At 30.1% G+C, this 22,136-nt stretch overlaps 1 protein-coding gene across 1 annotated transcript in view; it reads left to right on the forward strand.

Annotated features, from left to right (window-relative positions):
- Nucleotides 1–22,136, forward strand: part of LOC129228432 (nephrin-like) — a 347,783-nt gene that overhangs the window by 224,835 nt on the left and 100,812 nt on the right. Inside the window, exon 2 of the mRNA XM_054863113.1 lies at nucleotides 8,760–8,888. Coding sequence (XP_054719088.1) covers nucleotides 8,760–8,888 — 129 coding nt within the window. The remainder of the gene's footprint in view (nucleotides 1–8,759; nucleotides 8,889–22,136) is intronic.

The raw sequence follows: 22,136 nt of genomic DNA on the forward strand, positions 1-22,136 counted from the left end.
CATACTTTATTATTTTGCGCATGGCAACACTTTTCGAGTGGAATACATGGATGCATCAGCAGTTTTATTTTTATTTGTGCTTGCTGTTCTTTCAGACAAATTACTTTTTTTCTTCGAACAAACTTTTTTTTTTTTTGTATATTTGTGCGTGCATAAGCATGGGTTTATGATATGGATTGATTTATATAATTTTTGATAAGATTGAACGAAAAGAGCACACCGTGTATGCTATATCTATGGGTAGAACTAAAGTAGGTTGAGCTTTTCATAAGTTGTATGTGTGTACTGGCCTTCTTTGGCACCTCACAGAGTAAAGACGTCATGCCTATCACTTGACAGCTTGTGTCATGAAAATCACATAACATCTTTGACGAAATTAGTCAAAAAACATTCAATCAGAAGCGGCTATTTGACGGTTATAGATACACGCAAACATATGTGTGTGCGTCTGCAAGTCTTATTTTAGACTTTAATATCTTGATAAGTGTGAAAAGTTTTTGTGAGACTTATTGAGAGCCGTGTAAACGGGATTATTACATACATTGTGAAATTTTTAACTTTCTGCATTGCTGTTGTATTCCATTTTAGGAAAATAATTTTTTCGCTCTGCACTCATTTCAACTCAAAAGTTTCACTCAAAAGTTTCAGGTAGCTATCACAAAAATCTTAAAGACAACAAAATTTAAATCTGGTTTACAAAAGTATTGAAAATTTTAATATTTATTTAAAATCATGTGCCTTTTGTGTCTTTTCCATTAAAAAAAATATTTTATTAATTTATTTTCTTAAATTTATTTTTGTGGTAGACTGATTTTGCGCCGCTTGCACTACTTTTTCTTCTAGTGCTGAGGAATTATGATGACAAAAAGAAGTTTAGATTTCGGCCAGGCCTTTATTATTATTTCTGCAGCTTACACGATTGTATTTTTGCAAATCAGTCTACCACAAAAATAAATTTAAGAAAATAAATTAATAAAATAATTTTTTAAAAAAAATGGGAAAGACACAAAAGGGCACATGATTTTAAATAAATAAGGGAATGATAATAAATTAGTTATTTAAAATCATGTGCCCTTTTGTGTCTTTCCCATTTTTTAAAAAAATTATTTTATTAGTTTATTTTCTTAAATTTATTTTTGTGGTAGACTGATTTGCAAAAATACAATCGTGTAAGCTGCAGAAATAATAATAAAAGCCTGGCCGAAATCTAAACTTCTTTTTGTCATCATAATTCCTCAGCACAAGAAGAAAAAGTAGTGCAAGCGGCGCAAATATTCCTCCAGGAACCATTCAAAATCCGAAACCGGAAACAATAGCATGTGTGGGGGGGGGGGGGGAACCATTGGGTCCCGTTACTGGCAAAAGAAACTCTCCACTTCCCCTCGTTACCTTAATATCCAGCGGAATGGAGGAAAATCAATGCTAAGTCTGTTGCTAGGTTACACCGTTAGAATGTCCCGATGTCTTGTCCCATCACTAGCCCTCTCCAGCACCGAATCTTTGGCAAATGACGACTTCCGCATGTCGGCCGGATTCGTAAACGGTCGGTAGGGGTCGGAATTTTTCGGACTTGATCGTTTGCCGAAGTAGAAGTACCACGTCCCTTTTATGGCTTTTCAACTTTTGTTTCTCTTGGAAATTTTCGAGAGAAAGATGGCGCTGGATGGAGGTCAATGATGATGCCCCAAAGGAAATGTGAATTTCTTTTTGATAAGGAGATTTATCTGAAATTTATTCTGGCAACGGAAAATTTTTACTATTCACATTTCCTTTTATCTCAAAAAGAGGAAAACCACTGAAAGTAACTTTTATTCAGAAAATCACTTTACAAAACGTTAGCTGCGGAATAAGAAATTCCCTTATTTCATAAAAATGAATATATTTATATTTATATATATCGTTTTTAGTAATCAATTAATTTTAAGTTTTAGAAATCAATGTTGCAGGTTGTTGTAGTGCAATATAAATAGCACAAAATTCATAGTACGCATTCAATTTTTTTATTTGAAACGTAGTATGAAAAGCATGACTTATTAACCTTTCCTAGAAACGTTGTTTTAGGCATACTTATATTTCAATGTCTGCTCTGTTAAATGCAAATAGATATTAGCTATGAATTGTTAGGTCTATTTAGAGAAAAAAAAATCAATTTTGTTCAGCAATAAAAATTTTGTTTAGCTACCACCCAATACCTAGAAGCCAAGGATTTATGTGACCAAAAGCGTTGCAGGTAATTTTAAAATTGATACGCGAAAAAAAATCCTAATATGTTGTGCGCCAAATTGATGATTCAGAGACATTTTGGAACATATTTCAATGAAATTTTTTAAATGATTTAAACTTTCTACTCGTTTTAGTTAAAACTATTATTTTGTTACTTACACCATATTTTGTTACTTAGCACAAAAACAAACTAGCAGGTATTTCATTGTTCGTTAATCTGAAGCAAGTTTTCAGTTGTATTTTATTTTATTATTTATTTTTCACTTTTTTATCGTTAGCAAACTTCAAAAAAAAAAAAAAATATATACATATATATATATGCATAAAGATAGATATAGATGAAAACAACAACAACAAAAAAGGAGTAGTTCCCTGTATAAACCATTATGCAGTAGCTTCATTACAACTTGTCTCTTAAAACAAGTCAAAGTCATAGCTCGCACATTCGAAGTCTTCTAATCCCCCGCAAAGTCACTCAAATGGAAAAGAATTCCGTTTCTCAAAACGAAACAAAAAAAATGGCGTTACTCAAGCATATTCCAAGATATTTTATCTCTCCCTAAAATACCCATTTTACGCAATTTACCTCATCGGCAGTTGACCATTGGTCCCTGCAGCATTCTTTCCACCTCAGACCGGAAAGGGTTGTTTAGCCAATCATGTAATATGGCAGACCCGCTACTTTCAAGAAGATCTCGTGGGTGATATAGAAATTAATCCCGCTCCGGTGAGTTGCGCACATGGTGTGACGCTTGTGTCAACTAGAACTAGTATCGCCATCTAGTGAACGTCTTGTTAAAACTTCGGTAGCACGTAAAAATAGAGCACTGGTTTAAAACTTTGCTAAATGTTGTACAATTTATTTAAAAAAAATGTATGCATACATATATTTTTATATGAAAGGATATTTCTGTGGAATTCTTTACAAATATATTTTTGTATTATATATACACTTTGTGAATTATATTGTAATGCGATCAGGAAGCACAAAAAAAAAAAAAAAGTCCAATATGCGATGATGTAAAAATTTAAGTTTTCATTTCATTTATTTATTTCTCTTGCTTCTGATAGATAACTCAGTTTTAGTTTAAACATTCGAGTTCGTTCCCATAGACGTGAACGGTTGCAGATCTCTTGAAACATCTATAATTCGGCATACTCTTTAATTTTTTTACCTCTGCTCACATATTAATGCTAAATATTAACAATTATTTCACACCCTCCCTCCATTTCTAATTTTTCGTTTAGTTGTTGAGAAAACAAGGTTTTATTAATTTCAAAAATACGAAGTGTTATTAATATAAGGAAAAATCGTAACTAGACTACTAACTAAATTAAGAGGGGAGTAAAATCATATTTCTTTTTTGTTGCTTTCTATTTCTTTACAATACTTTTACACAATAGTCGCCTCTCCAAAACAAAGATATAACCGTTATAGGTAAATATGAGAAAGGTAGACTTTGGAAAAAAAAAAAAAAAACGTATCGGGAAATCACAAATGAAACACACTAAGTCGAAAAACATGTCTACCTGTGAAAACTGATTGGTTGGAGTAATTTATGCGATTAACAGATTCTGAAAACAATTAAAATAAAATATAGTTATTAATGAGGATTCAAAGTAAGAACGTTTCAATAGCTTTTATTATAATGTTTTTTTTTTTTTTTTGGTTTTTTGGTTTTTTGTAAAGAAGGTTTTACTATGTCACTTTTGTGAGATGCCCCCACAACCACTGGGTGCCGAAGGGGATTCCAAAAGTTACATGATTAATGCTTTACATAGTTATGGGGAAGAAAAAGGGGTCTCAAACACTGCATCTCGATGAATGAGTTTCCGAATCGGTAAAACCGCTGGTGATGCTTATTGTATTAGTTCATATTTCTCTTATTTCACATAAGAGACCACGGGTGCCTTGATGGGGGTTCTTAGAATGTCATTGTGACCTTCATAAAAAAACAGTAAATTTTACCATCATTCTGGAAATTTGGAGTTTCAGTTGGCAAAATTATAACAATCGGTTAGTTATTTATTTAAACCCCACCAATAACCACTGTACCAACCCTAGTGAAGGTTTAACCGGATGTGGTGATTGGAGGGGGAGGGGGACAAAACAGTTCACGAGCGACATTCGCTGGAACAATTTTGATGTATACGTAAACCAATATAAAATCATTAAACATGAAAATTAACAACGTATACAACTGACAAGAGAAGTTAAATAAGACTGGGATGGATGGTAAATACAATGTAAACGGCAATTTTGAAAGTTTTTTGACTGGATATTTAAAGATTTCTGCTTAATCATTCGGTTAAGATGAATTTCTATCAGGCAACACATTTTAAGTTTTATCCGGCTAATTGAAAATTTTCACCCTCCCAAACATTTTAAATTCGAGACGCCCCTATAAAAGACTTTTTTATTAGTTACCATAGGTGACTAATTACGTTATTTAACCTAAGGGACTTTTTTTTACACATCATAACAAAAGTATGTTGTTCCTCAGGTGAACTGCAATAAGTTATAAGTAATTTCAATGAAAAAAGAAACATCTTGTTACAACTTTCATTGTGATATTGTGTCTTCTTTAAGAACATAATCTCTTAAATAAGCAAATTTCATTTTTAATGAACACGGAGAAAAATAAATCTCATTGTCTTTGAGTCGCTTTTGGGTCTAATTAATTCTGCCACTGCATTTTCATGTCAGGCGTCAGCGTAAATACGAAAATAATTAGCTTCTGGGATGTCAGGGGTCCTTTGGGGGGAGCATCAGATGACGTCACTAAGCAAGTGACAAATGAGGAACCGTGGAGAGAATTCAAATGATAAACGAGAGTACTGCTTTTGTTTTCCCTCCATTCATAAGTCTGCAGTACGGAGATAATATTTTTAACAAATATTTTAATTCATGAATTACCAGTATTTTTTAAACCTTAGTTTTCTTGCTGATTAAATGTTTCCCCCAAATTAAAATGACGACAGCAATTTACGAGCTGTTTTTTTTCTTCATGTTTCATTTTTTCTTCACTTCAAACACTAAATATTTGGTTTAAGTTTTCACTCTTTTAGATTTTTCATTTTTATTTTATTTATTTATTTATTTATTTATTATTATTATTATTATTTTGCAGTGGACTAACAAATGGATTTTTTTCTGCGGTGAATATATATATATATATATATATATATATATATATATATATATATATATATATATATATATTCCTTAATTATTGTAGAATAATTACTTCTAATATTCTAATATTTCTATTGTATAATAACGAAATAAATTATTGTGGTTATCAAATATTATTTACTTTAATTTTTCATTAAAATTTAAGGAGGAAGACATAAATTTCCTATACATTACATAACTGCTTAAGTTGTTCTTTATTTACGAATAATTCTGATATAAACTCTTCCTGGAATCAACAATTGCTCATACTGCTTAAATCTCGTTTTTTTAAAAGAAGAACTAAAACGCATCAAACGATCTTTTGTCAAAAAAATAAAAATAAAAAATAAAATAAATAAATAAATATTTCCAATGATTTGCACTAATTCGCATGAATATCAAACGAAAAAATTTTTTGAATCTATCACAGTACGTCATCATTTTACCCAAAAACTTATAAATAATGTTTTATTAAAGAAAACGACTAATAAACATAACAGTTTGAATATTTTAAAAAAATATTTTTCATGCAAACTTATTACGTGAACATAATTTACATTCCATTCATCTAACATTAACTATTTTTTCTTTCCAAAATTCTTTTAGAGTTCTTTGGAAACAAAATAGAATTTCTCCTCACTAATCTGTACATCGCACGCATTTATCTTCAGTTTCGCATTTCATAGGACACTACCATTCTTCAAGTTTCAATATATTCCCCTTCCTTTTCTCACATCGATAATTTAAAATCCTAAGCTTCTAACTTCCAGAAAAAGAATATGAAAAAAAAAGAAGGAAGCTGATTTTTCGAGCTCTCCATTTATTTTTTAGTAACTTATTTGTTCATTTTGAAGAACCCCGTTTTATGGAATACCCTCATCTGCTCTTCGAAAGAGTACCACGGCGGATATCAGACGATTTATATTCCAATAAATTTTTCATTTGAAGCAGATATTTCTTTAAAGAGAGACAGTATAGCCAATGTGTTACATATACATCAATATATATATATATATATATATATATATATATATCAATATATATATATATATATATATATATATATATATCAATATATATATATATATATATATATATATATATATATATATATATCAATATATATATATATATATATATATATATATATATATATATATATATATATATATATATATATATATATATATATATATATATATATATATATATATATATATATATATATATATATATATATATATATATATATATTGATTATTTCATCAGAAGAGTCAAGTCAGGGGCTGCAAGTACAAGTCGTGAAAATATGTGCCGACTGTCACCTCTCAAACTCGATTTGCAACAGTTATGCTTTAAAGTAATGTAATTTTTCTTTCCCGTGGGTAACTATATGAAGGGAAAAACGGTTATTTTTGATGCACATTTTCCATTCTAAATTTTTCTAATTTTTGTTAAAAGTATTATAAACCAAAGAAATATTTCACGCGATAAGTTTACCTTTTCTTTCTAAATGTCAATTTTAACAACTTCGTTACAATATTTAAACTAAAAGATTCTAACTTTATTTTTTAATGCAATCAGTTTTAGGAGAACGAGTTTCATAAATAATCGTTCAGCTAAAATTTTTAAAAAAATGCAGCATAAGCAACTGATACATTTTCATGTATTTTTAATTTTGATTTTCAAGCAAGTATCTTTAGTGTAGTAAAAGTATTAATTAAAATTTTACGTTTAATTTTCATAATTACTTTAATAGTTTAATGAAAGTTTAGGAAAGTGGAAATTTGTAATACGATGCAAGAAAAATTAATTTATTCAATTTTATTTTATCCACTCTCTTCAGTCTAAATATTCACAGCTACTCATAAATATTCTGTTTTCGTTTTTGCTAACTTTTCATTGAAGGACAAACGCGGGAGGAGAGGGGGCTGATTTCTTGAAATAATATTCAAAATATTACATGAAGTGATTTTTTTTTCATTTCGAAAAAGTTTCATACTAGGTTGTTATTTAGCGGAGTAAAAAATCTTTTTTTTTTCTAGTGTGTGTGTGTGAGAGAGAGAGACTGGGGAGATAGAAAAAGTAATGGACATTAATCAAATTTTCCAATGCTGCCGATGGATCGGGAAAATACTTATAGGAAGAAAATAAGTAAGGCAAGAACGGTTGCTGAGAAATCCCTACAGAGTGTGTTGTTAAAGGAAAAAATGATAATGACTTGAGATGCTGGCTTTTAGGCGCTTGAGAATGTTGGAGATGCTTGTCTTATCTTGATGTTCAAAGACAAAAGATTTTTCTCTTATCGATGATGATGTGCGATTTTCTTTTGTCGTTTGACTTGGAGAGAAATATTAAAAGGAATTATATTTATTGGAAATTATGGACGATTTTTGAGCTGCGGATTAAAAAAGTAACACGCTTGGAAGAAGTGACTTGGGATGGAATCGATTTAATTGGAAAAACTATAAAAGGAAATATTTTATTTAATTCGGTTATTCGGTTTCTTTAAGGAATATATATATATATATATATATATATATATATATATATATATATATATATATATATATATATATATATATATATATATATATATATATATATATATTACAGTGCCAGAGTCCAGGATACCCCTTATTTTTTGAGACTTACTAATAGAATTAAGCTGTAAAATTTTACCTTCATACTCAATGGTGCTCAATGACCTCTTAATTTAACATTAGCCGTAGCAAAAAAATCCACAAATTTAGAAACATTTCATTTCCCAGCTGTTTTTTTTTTTTTTTTTTTTTTTGTAAAAAGTTGCAATGTATATGCATATTACTAGTGTATATGATAATGTGTAGCATTGTTTTTTCAGTTCAATGTATTTTGTTAACCCACCTCCTCATATTTATGAAGTTTGGGGGAGGGGTTGAGTTTTTGTTATACCACACTTTTGTTATACCATATTTAAAAACAATAGTCATTTTTGAAAATTTTATTAACTTTATGTTTGAATGTGTGTGGTTAGGTTATTGGGGAGTGTTTTCCTGACATATTTCCGCCCTGGTTGACACTCGTTCTAGTTGAGTTAAGTTGAGTTACTGATATTAAAATCGCTTTTGAAAGATTTTAGAAGTAGTTTTTCAGTGTAATAATTTTAGACACAAAATAATCGACTTCAAAACTTAGAAAATTGTTGTAAAATACATTAAATTTTCTTTATAAGAAATCCAGATTAATGCTTAAAGCGCAAAATTTTTTATTATATGTAAACAATAAGTAAAAATAATTTTGAATCTATCTCTTTTGAAGTGTGATTTTTTTAAACAAATTTTCTTTCTCTTAGAAATAATTCATTGCTCCTTTTTTTCAGGCCAACAACAATATTTCCGTGTAAAGCCGCAGGATAGTTCTGTAGTAGAGGGCCAAAGTATTGAACTTCAGTGTCGAATAGGTAACCAAGCTGGTAGTGTGCAATGGAGCAAGGACGGATTTGTTCTTGGTAAGTTAAAGTTTTTGTTTCCAGTCTTGTTTTGTAATTAACAAAATTTTCCTTCAGGAACGAAGCTAATCAGCATCAGTTTTCTAGCAGAGATTCGATTATTTAACTAAGAGAAGAAAGAACATTAAAACAAACAACGAAATAAGTGTCGTTCGTTGTAAAAGTGGTACATCTACAAATTTTTAGTTTCCGTATTTGTTTTCTAAATGGCATCATTTACTTATATTTTTAGTTTAAAAGTGAAGCAGCTCAATTTTTTAAAGATACATATCTGGTGACAAATAATAGATTTTAAACAAATAGTAACACAAAAAGTATATTTTTCCCTAAGAAAAAAATTGCACATTGTTTAATGTATTGAGGTATAGTTAAATCATTTAAAATCAGATAATTCACTTTTACAATGAGCCATACATATCACGCGCCCGTTATTTCTTTCAGTGTAGGTAATTCATGTAGTGTGGAATTTTCCTGTTCAGTTTTCTCTCACTGTGGGTTCAGACAACAAAAGCTATTCATCTCAAATTTGATATAAATACGAAAATTTCGGCATATTGTCTAAAGACTTTAAAACTATTCAGTGAGCATTCATGAAAACTAATACTAAAAATGATTTAAGATACATCATCAAATTTTTAAAAATGTTTAAAAGAACTAATTGTGTGAAAACTCTATCGCAATTGTTCTACAGAAAAAAGGTAAAGAAATAATCAATGCCGTCAGCATTTTCTCCATTATAGAGGCAGTAGCTACAATTACCAATCGTAATTCTCAAACCCATTTTCTTGAACTTACTCTCTCGAAACATAGCATCCGCATCAAATACCACTTCAAATAAAGTGATTAAATATCTGTTTCTCATTTTAAGTATTATTTGAAACCTAATGTCTCTCGTTTACACATGTTCCTAGTAGATCATTAAGAATCGCGAAATACCTGTATCCTTGTGTGCATTTGCCAATTACGAGTACTTCCCCTGGATTATTCTCCTTCCTAAGCGCCGTAATCTTTCCTTTATTCTGAGAGGAAATGCAACGCGCCAACACCAGCATTAATCCTTGGTCACGAAATGACGATCACTTGAATCATAATCGATATCGACATGTTCCGTCTAGATTTCCAAATCACCACTCAACACGGAGTACAGGGCAACTCATTTCAGTTGTTTCAAAGAGGTAGTTGGGAAGTAATTAGATTATATATATCCTTTACAGCACTGCTAGGTGCCACTTCTCCAATAAGCTTTATTGTTTCACAAGGCATTGTTGAGCAGGTGTTTGAATCAATTCTTTGTTTTCTTTCGTAAATCAATACCCTTTTCATTCTTTTAGATGAAAAGAAAAATATTATTTAAGGTACAGATAGAATATATAAGAGCCTTTATTAATAATTGCCTATACTATTATTTACACATACGCTTGTTCAGTAAAAAAACGTGTGTAACATCATAATTGTTTGCCTCAAAGATCATATACACACAGCTCCTTGGTCAATCAAACATTTATATGTTTTAATATAAGTATGATATAAGTATTTAAGTGCATTTCACTACTCTCAGATGAAGTGAAAACAATGCAAGATGCAGATTTTTGGATAGCCGATATCTTAGAAGATAACTTGAGGAATGTCCAAGAGGATAACGTATCGTGTAAAAATGAAGAATATACATATGATATAAGTATTTAAGCGTATTTCACTACGCTCTGATGAAGTGAAACCAATGCAAGACACATACATTTGTATGGCCGACATCACATAAGCTGAATTGATGAAAATATCCAAAATAACCAATCCTGTGAAAAAGAGGGATCGGAACAATCTTGTCATAATTACTTCCTTGGTCAAACAAGCATTTATATGTGTAAGCATAAATAAGTATTTAAGTGTATTTTTCTCCTCTCATATGATGTGAAAACAATGCAAGATGCAGAATATTTGGTAAGCCGACATCAAAGAAACTCGAAAAATACATACAAAAAGATAACCAATCCCCTAAAAAAGGGAGATTAGGAAAATCCTGCATATAATTAGGATTACAAAAACGCATGAATTCACTATGTTTTATGAAATCAAATTTGAATTAAAGTTTTTCTTCGGAAATCGATTCTTCTGAATTCCCGAAAAACGTCTGAAAACATTAAACAAATTAGTCGAAGATTTACTAAATTTCGGGGTTGCAGGCACTGGTCCATAAGGGATATTTTTCAATGATAGTTTGCCTGACATTTCTCAGGTTCTCTTTTTTTGAACTTAAATAAATTATAAGAATAAGTCAATCATACGTTACAGGTTTGTATTCGAACAACACGAATATAAGATTATATTTTTTTTTACAAATCAGAATCAACAAAAACAAGGTTTAAGTAATGGTTATAAGTAATAAACTTCAAAGATGATGCAAATTAAATACTTTATGAAATCAAAATACAACGTTGCCATTGAAAATTTTAAAGCATTTCTTTTCTGATACGTGTGCATAGAAAACGAACAAATGAGTTCGTAAGACAAAGCAATTGCATTGAGTTAAAAACATTAAAATTTGATTTACGCAAGGAAAGTCAGTTATTTGCAGTTTGGTGGGTAGAATATTAAATCGGTGGTCAAATTTGAGGTGCTGAAAGTTCGTGTTGTTTCCTTGAATTTATCGTATGTTGTTACCGTTAGCTTATATCCTTTTGTATTACACTCGCTTAAACTCGAATGTGTAGAATACCTCCGGGACATCTTGACGTTTGAGGAATCACGACATGTTTTAGAAGATCCCTTAAAATCGTGTAGAAACTGCCATTTTTTTTTATTTTTCATTTTATTTATTTTTTATTTTTGTCATGTATTGTACGTAAATGTCATTGTATAAGCTTGCTTATCTGGTTTTTGCTGGAACCCCCCCCCCTCCCACGAATAAAATGTCCAAGTGCAATATTTCTCTTTTGCTAATATTGAATCTAAAACACAGTTCTTCAAATGTCTCGAAAACTAATTTCTGCAGATACTGCCGTTTACCTGCTCACGGCTGTATAGCGGTTTCATGGCAGAATAAATTTTCATAATGCAATGCTAATAGTATACATTCAAATGTTTCGTCAAGTAAGATACTTAATCTCAAAATATCTCAACTAGTTATTCATTACTTTCCCCAAAGGGAACAAGATGTCCTCCAACGATCCTACACAGTTAATTCAAAATATATATTTGAAGCATTATATACATAAGAATATGTACTGAGAACTTTCGTAGATTTGATAAAATCTTGTATTTCAAATTATAGTCTTTATGCCAGTTTAACTCTGTACTGTTATTGTCAATCAAATATTTACAAAAATAAAGAATTAACATATTTGTCCCCTAGTTTTTGAGCAATTTTTTGCATTACAAAAAATAGGATGTAAAACATTATGGATTACATTGAACTTAAAAGTCATTTGCAATTAGGTCGCTTTGTTATCAGATTAGTAATTAATATTATCCGCGATTGTTGAGAGTTTCTGTTAATTCATCACAATAGCGTGTCTTCGTTTCTATTATTTCATCCCTTAAGCGAATTATCGGGAAAATCCCTCACGTTCAAAAAAGGAAAAATCTCTGAAAAGAATCAGAAACTAGTCTACAAAGCTTCTTTTAGAACAGGTTAGTTGGATTTCTACCATTTTTTTTTATTTATCTCATCCCACTTCGACGTTGAATAAAGTATTCTTTTTGTCTTGTTGAGTTGTCTCGTTCTGAGGTCCTTGTTTTCTTTTAATCCTCCTGAAAAGATTATTTCCGAAGTCAGGTCGATAATACCGTCTCGTTAAAGTTAATCTTCATTGAAAAGAAGAGTCGTTAAGCCAATTATTTCCTAACTGTTTTAAGCATCAAGAGGTCAACGCTTTGGTGTTTAGTTCTCCGGCGGAAGAATTAAGAAAAGTTCAAAAGCACTTAATTATGTTGTTTTGTCGATGGAAATGTATTAACTAGGAAATTATATTTTAATGGAGGAAAAACAAGGGTGTTAATTTACTGTCATTTGTTGAAAAGGACATTTTTCAGGATATAAAAGCATTAAAACATTAAAAGAGTAAATGGTGTTGGAAAAAAATGTATTGGATGTTTTTTTTTAAATATGTTCTTGTCACTAGGTATATAATTTTGTTGATGGTGGCTTATTAGATATAAAGTTAAAGTAAGAAAAAAATATTATTGTTTATTATTAATCAATAAAAATATTATTCCATGTAATAAGCGCTTTCGAAACGAACCTGTATGTGAACAGTACTTATCAATCTGAGACATTGGTGAACGCAAGTTCTCTACACAATAGTTTCTCATTTGTTTCGTCAAAAGAAGATGAATTAGTAGACGACAAAAGTGAGTTATTGTTTTCACTTTTAGTTGACTACCTGTTTCCTTAGAACAATTTAATAACATTCTAGTGATTTTCCGGGTTTACTTAATTTAGTAGAAGCGAGCTAGTAATTAACCGAGAGTGAATCAAATCACACAAATCAAATTAACAATGAATTATGAAATTTTGGCTTTAAATAATTTTTAGTCCTAAAACTTATGGATAAAAGAACGAAAAACTGTACAATATGTTTATACTCCACTGGTTAATTTTCATCTTATATTTTCTTAAAAAATACGCGTTAATTTTTAAGAGAATGTTTTTTTCCTTTTGATAAAACATTTGGAAACCACAATTTTAACGAAAAAGTGTGGTTTCCAATAAACATTAATCTTTATTTGTATTTTAATACTGTATTGAAATCATGAATACAGTACTAAAATACTAATTAAGATTTTCATTTGAAAACTGTATTCATGATTTCAATACGCAACATTATAATCTAAGCTGTCATTTGAAAGTTGAAATACTAAATATTTCATCTCACGAACTTAATAAAAATAAAATGATCAAAATAATAAGTTTTTACTGCTTTTATATTCATAAGGACAAATTTTGTTTTGACTGAAATGGACGAAAAATGTGTTTTCCACTTTCTACTTTCTTGAACGGCAAGTTTAAAAAAAGCTCTCTATTTTTGTTTACCATTATGATTCAATTCAAGAAAAAGGGAGCGCAGTTCATACAAATGTTTTCTTTATTAAAGAAGAACACTCCATCTACAAACAGCGCTATGTCTTCTTTTGTTAGCTTGAAATTTCTATTTGTTCACCTATATGTTTTCAACTTCACTGTTTTTCTCACAAAAGTAAAACTTTTTTTTCTCTATTGGGTTCTCCAGCTCTTCTATTTGTTTAAGTAAAAAATGATGCATTTACCGAGTGTGCGATATAAAACCTCAAAAGTGGAATAAAACGAAATCATAAAAGTGCAGCTGTTTTATCTTTATATAACTCTATTTTTCAGGCCCATTGTCCAATAATGTAGCTGTTTTCAGCAAACATTTTCAAAAACACAAAACGCTTACGAAATCGAGGCTGAAATGTGTCTTTCAAAAGAAACAAATTCTTCACTTCTTGAATCTTTACAACGAAAAGTTTTCGCAATCTTCCAGTTCCAGTATTTGATATGTAGAATAAATTTTATATTCCTGAAAATTGAAATTTTCTGTATCTCTGGGGGATGCATATGTGTATTACATTTGATGACATAAAAAATATTTACTCGTGGAATTCTTCTTTCTTTATTTGCAACTCCAAAAGAAAATTCCAAAAACTTTTAAAAAATGTCTTTTTTTTGGAAAGCCATAGACAATGACTTTACAGTTTAGTCTGTCAAATTTTGTTTGATTTTTCTACTGAATGGTTTCTTTTCCGAGACATTGTACTCGGAAAATTGATGTTAAAAAAAAAATCTAACTGTATTCAAAACCCTATTTATAAGAAATAAAGAGGATTTATTAATTATTTTTTCAGTTACAACACATTTGCTGAATGTAATAAAATCGAAATTTAATAAAAGTCATTTTAATTATAATCAAGTTAAAATGTTTAGTTCCTTTTATTGCAATTTGTATTTGTTTTTGTTTTTTTATAAAAAACATACAGAAGCTTTGTGCAAACCACTGACCTATTTGAATAAAGATTAGTTAAAATTTAAAATTAAGGTTTGTATTTACATATTTCGCAATATTTTCAAGTGAAATTAATTCTTCCACGTTGTTTTCTTTGTGTTCTTTTTTTTTAAATTTCAATTATGAAGTTTTTTTGTGTGTGTTCCGAATGTCTACAAATGATTAGAGGAGGTTTTATTTCAACGCACTGAAACTGCATGTGTTATATCTGCTGTAATTTTCTATTATATGGACACTTTTTTGCCGATGCTATTTTTTATATGTATAATTTAATTATGCTAATATTTTGAAGCAATTTATAAAAATGTTTTTTTTTTAATCGAAAAACCTTTTTTTATTGTTAAATAGGAAATATCTTTTAATACCTAAATGTATAACATTTAGATGTCACGTCTCATGCGTTGTATATTCTTGCTTTAACTAAAATGGAACTAAACTAGCTATATAAAGCAGTAAGTTATCCTTAAGCTTAAGAGCCAAATGAGTCTTTTAAAAACATAAGTCTCTTTTATTATAAAAATTAAAATAATTTGAAAACATGAAAAAGTTTTACTTTTTCATATTGTTTATAATCTGGCGCAGTTTTTAGCTTTTGTATTCCTTTTCCTTTTTTGAAAATTAACTTTATACTTTATTGACTTTTAACAGGAAATCCACAGTACATGTATAGCATTTCTTGATCTATTTAAAAATATAAATTTGAAATAAACCCATCCGTATTTCTGAAGCAGTAAAGTATTTAATACTTTGTTTTAGATAGTATTGCATTACAAAATATTGCTCTAAGTTTTCTCGACAGCAATTTTCTAAGAAAATATTTATCTATTCCAATATTTCTGTAAAAAGTTATACAATATTCAATATGCATTTACTGTCTCTTGGCAATAATTCAAAAGTACGTATATATCCACCTCACGTTAAATTTGTCTTTTATTAACATTCAGATGAGTTCTTTATTTGCTTAAATAAATTCTTTCGAAAAAAAATAGCTTATTCAAGAGCGAATAAATTAGCCTCCTTATTTTTCTTTGTTTTGTAATTAATTCTTCTCTACTTGTCCTAATATATATTTTGATTGCATTACGAGCCTTTAGCCACTTATTTATCCACCGGATTCGCATTAATAAGGATATTTTATGTTTATATCCTTACTTCCGTAAAAGAATATCTATATTTCTATTTGTTTCACTGTCTTTATGCATCGACAAAAATATTCCAAGAGCATTTTTTTTTTTGCGAACTCATCTTTTTCTCTTGAGTAATGTTCTATCTTCTTAGAACCATGGGATGCATTCCATTCTCTGGGGGTAACCTTTTTACAGCACTTTCCCTTTCTTCGTATCCAACATAATGCCCATGCTCTTCCACTCTTCTTTTCATCTCGTCTATATGATGGCTTTGAAAAAAAAAAAAAGTTCACCTTTGTTTCTATTGTTCATTTTTCTTCTCGTGTATGCTGCGTATTCGTAAGCATCTTATTGACATGCAACTTCTTGGAAAAAGGGCTATCGTATGCTAGCTTTTCTTTTATTAAAGTAAATATCCTTGCTAAAGATCTAAACTTCAGGTGTTACATAACCCTGTTTAGGAAACGCAGAAAAGGTGGAGAGAAAAATACTCAGAAGTATAGGAATAAAATGATAGTTTTGAGGCAAAAACCGTCAATCAAAATTAGATAGTAGATGTATTACTTTTAAAAGCATGAATTTAAATAGTTCATATCTTAGTAGCTGCTTGATATAAATATAGATTAAGGAAGTTCAATTACAAACTACAGTGTGATATTTGTGATATTGACATACAATTTCAGAGATAAAAGAGCTGTTGTATGGTAGCTTTTCTTTTATTTAAGTAAATATCCTTGCGAAAGATCTTAATTTCAGGTGTTACATAACCCTGTTTAGGAAACATGGAAAAGGTGGAGAGAAAAATACTCAGATGAAGAGGAGTAAAATGATAGTTTTGAAGCATTCAAAATTAGACAGTAGATGCATTGTTTAAAAAAAAGGCTGTAATACGTTCATATTTCAGTACCTGCTGGCCATATGGACATGGAGTAAAGAAGTTCAATCAGAAGCTACAGTGGGATATTTTTTATATTGATTTTACTGTACTGTAGCATTGGTTTTAGTGCAGCATATACTGCCGTGAGCAGGTAAAAGGCAGTAACTGCAAATTTTTCATTTTTTTCATTGTTTTGCATTTTTGTCCTTTGTTGTACGTTAATTTTACTGTATAAGCTTGCTTATTTGGTTTCCGATGGACAAAAGGAGGGAAAAAAAGTCTAATTCCAAAATTTCCCTATTGTTAGCATAGAACCCAACACACATTTCTTCAAATATCTCGAAAACTCATTTCTGCAGATACTGTCGTTTACCTGCTCACGGCAGTATACTCTCGTGTATGCTGACCTTTCTTGTATTTCAGACTAGTGGTACCTGCACGGCTTTGCTCGTAGTAGAAAATTAAAAGGTCTTTTGGTTCGCCTGCACTATTTACAAATAATGTATAATGAATTTCTCGCCAATTGGCTTGTCCATTCTACGGTTCCACATTGTGATAACTTAGTAGTTTACTCGTCCATCGTATGATAATTTTGCTCGGGAAAATGTTTTTAAAATTGGAATATAAAAAGAATAAAATCGAATTTTCGAAAAATCGCTTCGAGGTGCACACCCCCATACTACAAACTAAATTTGTGCCAAATTTCATGAAAATCGGCCGAACGATCAAGGCTCTATGCGCGTCACAGAGATCCAGACATCCAGACAGAGATACTTTCAGCTTTATAATTAGTAAAGAAAATATTCTTTCGAAAAATCTGAATTTCGGGTGTTACGTAACACTGTTTAGAAAACTTTTAAAAGGAGAAAAGAAAAATACACGGAGGAGGAGGAGGAATACCTTGGCGGGCGACTTTCTTGTATTATATAATAAAATTTGTCGTAATAAAAGGGTTTCCCATAGTAAACTGACTCTTTTTATATTAATGTTTAAATTTTAAGTTTTAAACCATCATGTAGTTTTCATAAGGTGAAGGATCATCCAATAGTTCATAAACTCATGTTTAACGTTTTCAGTTGCCCATCCATTATTATGGCACTCTTCAAAATAGCTCTGAACTGTACAAAGCAAACATTATACAGCAAAGGCCGGAGAAGTCGCCTGGGCCGTTCTTTTAGCTTTTGGCTCAATCTAACACTTTCTTTTATTTTTAAATTTCTTTGTCTTTATTTTTATTGTAACTTTTTTAAAACTTTCCTTTTGCTCTTGTCACACGACAACAACAACAACTCGTGCTTTAAGGAAAAGCTCAAAAAATGTAATTCGTACTGAACATTTAAAATGTTAACTAGATCAATCAACTAAAAAGAGCTATATTTTCTCTTGAAAATAAACTCAGTTTTTTAAAATAAGTTTAATAAGAATTATTAGAAGAAAGTTGATCTAAAGTCATAAATATTAATTTCTTACATTATTTCACCCATATTTAGGATCGCAAACAACATTTTTTCCCTATTAAAAGTCGTTTATCGAAACTATCCATTTTATTCTATTTTTTTAATGTTATTTGTGGACGATTTTCACTTGCCTAATCCTTTTACACTTTCATTTTTAAAACTAAATAGAAAATTGCGATTTTTTCTCTTTTATCCTTTTGTATAAACTTTAGTATGTTATTTAATAAATTTCAAAATGTTATTGCTAAAGTTACACAAAAAATTGGTTAACACAACATTTCCTGCCTATTAACAACATTAAAAAATAAATAACTCTTTATTATAAAAAATAGACAGAACTGAATTTTTTAAAATCAAATTACTTAAAAGGCTTTACTTCCGACGAGTTCTGCAACACAAAGTTTTTTTTTTCTTTTTTTTAAATAATGTAATATGTACTTGTAAACATATGTAAGTAGTTGTAGATTCGTATGCATAACTTAGATACACATTACAAAATAAGCATTACATTTAATAATTTTAAAATCTAGGGAAAACACACAAGTTAATCAATGAGCGAGTATAAGGTGAAAACATGTTTTGCGTTACCGCACATTGAATTTATTTGTTTACATTTTTATCTGACAAAGAAGTACTCCCTTTTGTAAATACCTCAATAGTGCTGCTTTTATTCGTTTCCATGAATTATCACTATACCAAAACATCTCATTAAAGGCTTAAATGCTCATATATGTCATGTTTAATCCCAGAGTGAAAAATGTTCATCATAAGAGAAAAATATAAAATCGTTTTAGTAGATCAGTTAGTTATTATCGAGTTGTATCTGATGCTGCCAAACTATACCTGATAATTGCTTCTGTGAATTGATTGAGCCATTCTACGCTCTCGCAATTTGGAATAAACAAGTAGGATGGAATAATTGCATTTAAAGATATGTGAGAGAACTGTTTCTGCGATTCGTTTTCTTTACTTAGCTTTATAATTGATTGTTGTCTTTTTCGTTCGTTGGATGCCTATTCCGTTCTGGGAATTAGTTATTTATTTATCCCTAAAGCGTGGCGTTTTTAAAACTTCTAAAGGTTACTTTGATAACAACAAAGATAAATGTCAAATGTAACTTCCCAATCTCAATAGGTTTTTTTATTTTTAAAAAATTCATTTTAATTGATATTTGCATAGTTTGTCTGACAATTTATTTTGCTTTAGAGTAAAATATGAACGCTCTAACATGGATGTTGTTTGCCCAAAGCATCTCTGATGGAATCAATTTTAGAACGAGTTGAATTAAAGGGGTAATAGACATAGTGTCGCGTTGTTTTCTGTTAATATCGTTATATTTAATAACATCTCTCAATCTTATATTAGTCTTGTCAATAAAAATAAGTACAATGTTTTTTTCTCTCTTTGGATTTTGGAATTAGTGGTTTTGAGTTATTTTTTAATTAAAACTGTTCATGCGAAGGCTTTGAAATTCTGATCCGCCAACTTTTTGTATGACGAATGTGACGTAGCCGTTTTTGTGGGACGAAAAGACTTGCGGCATACTTAATTACCGTATCTTAAATATTGATACTCATTAAATTAAGTCCACATAGTATTTTTTGATAATGCTTGTACTGGTTGTACTTGTGTAATTCTTGTTATGAAATCATTATAATGTTTTGCGAAGGTACTATCTCAAAGCTTTAAGTTACATATCTGTTGGCGCTTTACGAACAACTACATCCAAAAAAATGACTGTCTGTCTAACTATTTGTGACCTCTTCATCGTTACGTAGGAGAAAGTTTATTTTAGTTTTTGATTGGTTGTTTTAAGTATACGTTTCGTATTACTATTTTCTTAATTTCTAGGAAGGAACTCATTGGAGCAATAATAGCTACTCTATTTCGAACATTTTAAGTGTTCTTGCTTCGGATTATAATTACGTTATCATTAAAAATAATAACTATATCTACTCACTGTCGTTTTGCTTATAACGTACCGTTTTATGCAAATACAACTCTTTATTTTTTTCTCGAAAATATGAATGAAAAGTATGATTAACTTTCAGATTTCCCTTACCAAAATCAATTTTAAATAGGTATCGCAAAGACCTTCTTTCATATGCTAAAAGAAAAGCAACCAACAATGAAATGCATATCCAGCAATAAATAGAGTTAACAAGCATTATACATAAAAATCAGGTTCTGAGAACTAAACATCTTTAAAAAGTTTCGTTTTCTCTGCTAGGTGTTTTGCAGTAACGACAGGGGTAGTTGTTCTTGAGACCGATCCGGTTTTTGAAAATCAATTCAATTGATTCCACTGACATTTTTCATATTTTAACCCTTTGTTCGCTTATTTGAGACCACCTAGCATTTTGTTTTCTCTTTATCTAACTGACACAGTGGATTAAATGTTCATCTGAAAAAAATATATCAATCTATGTGGACTCTTACAAAAACTACTGTCCATCTGGTTCTTGAAACTGGTCCGGCTTTTGAAAATCAATTTAATTTGATTCTACTAACATTTTTCATATTTTAACCCTTCGTTTGCTTGTTTGAGACCACCTAGCATTTTGTTTTCTTTTTATCTATCAGACACAGTGGATTAAATGTTCATCTGAAAAAAATATATCAATCTATGTGGACTCTTATGAAAACCACTGTCCATCTGGTTGTTCTTGAAACCTGTCTGGTTTTTGAAAATCAATTTAATTTGATTCTACCGACATTCTTCATATTTTCCCTTTCTTTGCTTATTTGAGACCACCTAGCATTTTGTTTTCTCTTTATCTAACTGACACAGTGGATTGAATGTTCATCTGAAAAAAATATATCAATCTATGTGAACTCTTACGAAAACCACTGTTCATCTGGTTGTTCTTGAAACCGGTCCGGTTTTTGAAAACCAATTTAATTTGATTCTACTAACATTTTTCATATTTTAACCCTTTGTTTGCTACAGAAAATATAACATTATTTTAATCTCTATTGCGATATATTCCAATTAAATTGTTGCAGTATTTGCCCAATCTAGTATATCCAGTTGTATTAGCCAACGGGTTTTGCATGGTACACATGAAATCATAAACTCCGTGAGCTTATTATAACAATGCAGTCGCTGTAACGTTTTGGGACTAGTAATATATTTGATGACGATTCATCCTTTCTTTCCTCAGGCAAAATGCGTTTGTTCTAATGGCCCCCCTAGTAAATCATAACATAAACCATGTCCGCTTAACTTAAACAATCGTTGATTTAAGTTATAATTTAAAGCGAAATTCATATTAGTTTACTTCCATTATTTCGTTATACGAATGTGTAAAATCTGAATATAACTTCGAAGATACATATTTGTAAAGTACTTGGAACATTATTTAATGTAAAATATCAATAGGTTTAAAGTTTTGAAAATGCATCAGGGTTTCGATAGGCTTGTATTTGGGGAGTCAGAACGCAATTGTTGACAGAACAGCTTGCTGTACGTCACCAAAATATTTTATACTTTAGATGGATTTCAAAATACATCTGTCAGTTTTATCACGTGTACCAACTCGGGGGGGGGGGGGGGGAGGGCATGGAACCGGCTGCGCCTTTAAAATTTTAGGAGGATATTCCTTTGAGGGTTTTTTGAGTTTTAAATTTGTCAAGGCTATTAATGATACTTTTAAGATTTTTCTTTCCAAAAAATGATGTCATCGATAGAAATATGTTGATAATTTTTGTAAATACTGCATATGTCATTTGCGCCCTTCCTTCATTTGTTTACCATTTAGCTTTTGTTT

Source organism: Uloborus diversus, chromosome 8 (assembly GCF_026930045.1).
Source record: "Uloborus diversus isolate 005 chromosome 8, Udiv.v.3.1, whole genome shotgun sequence".
NCBI lineage: Eukaryota > Metazoa > Arthropoda > Arachnida > Araneae > Uloboridae > Uloborus > Uloborus diversus.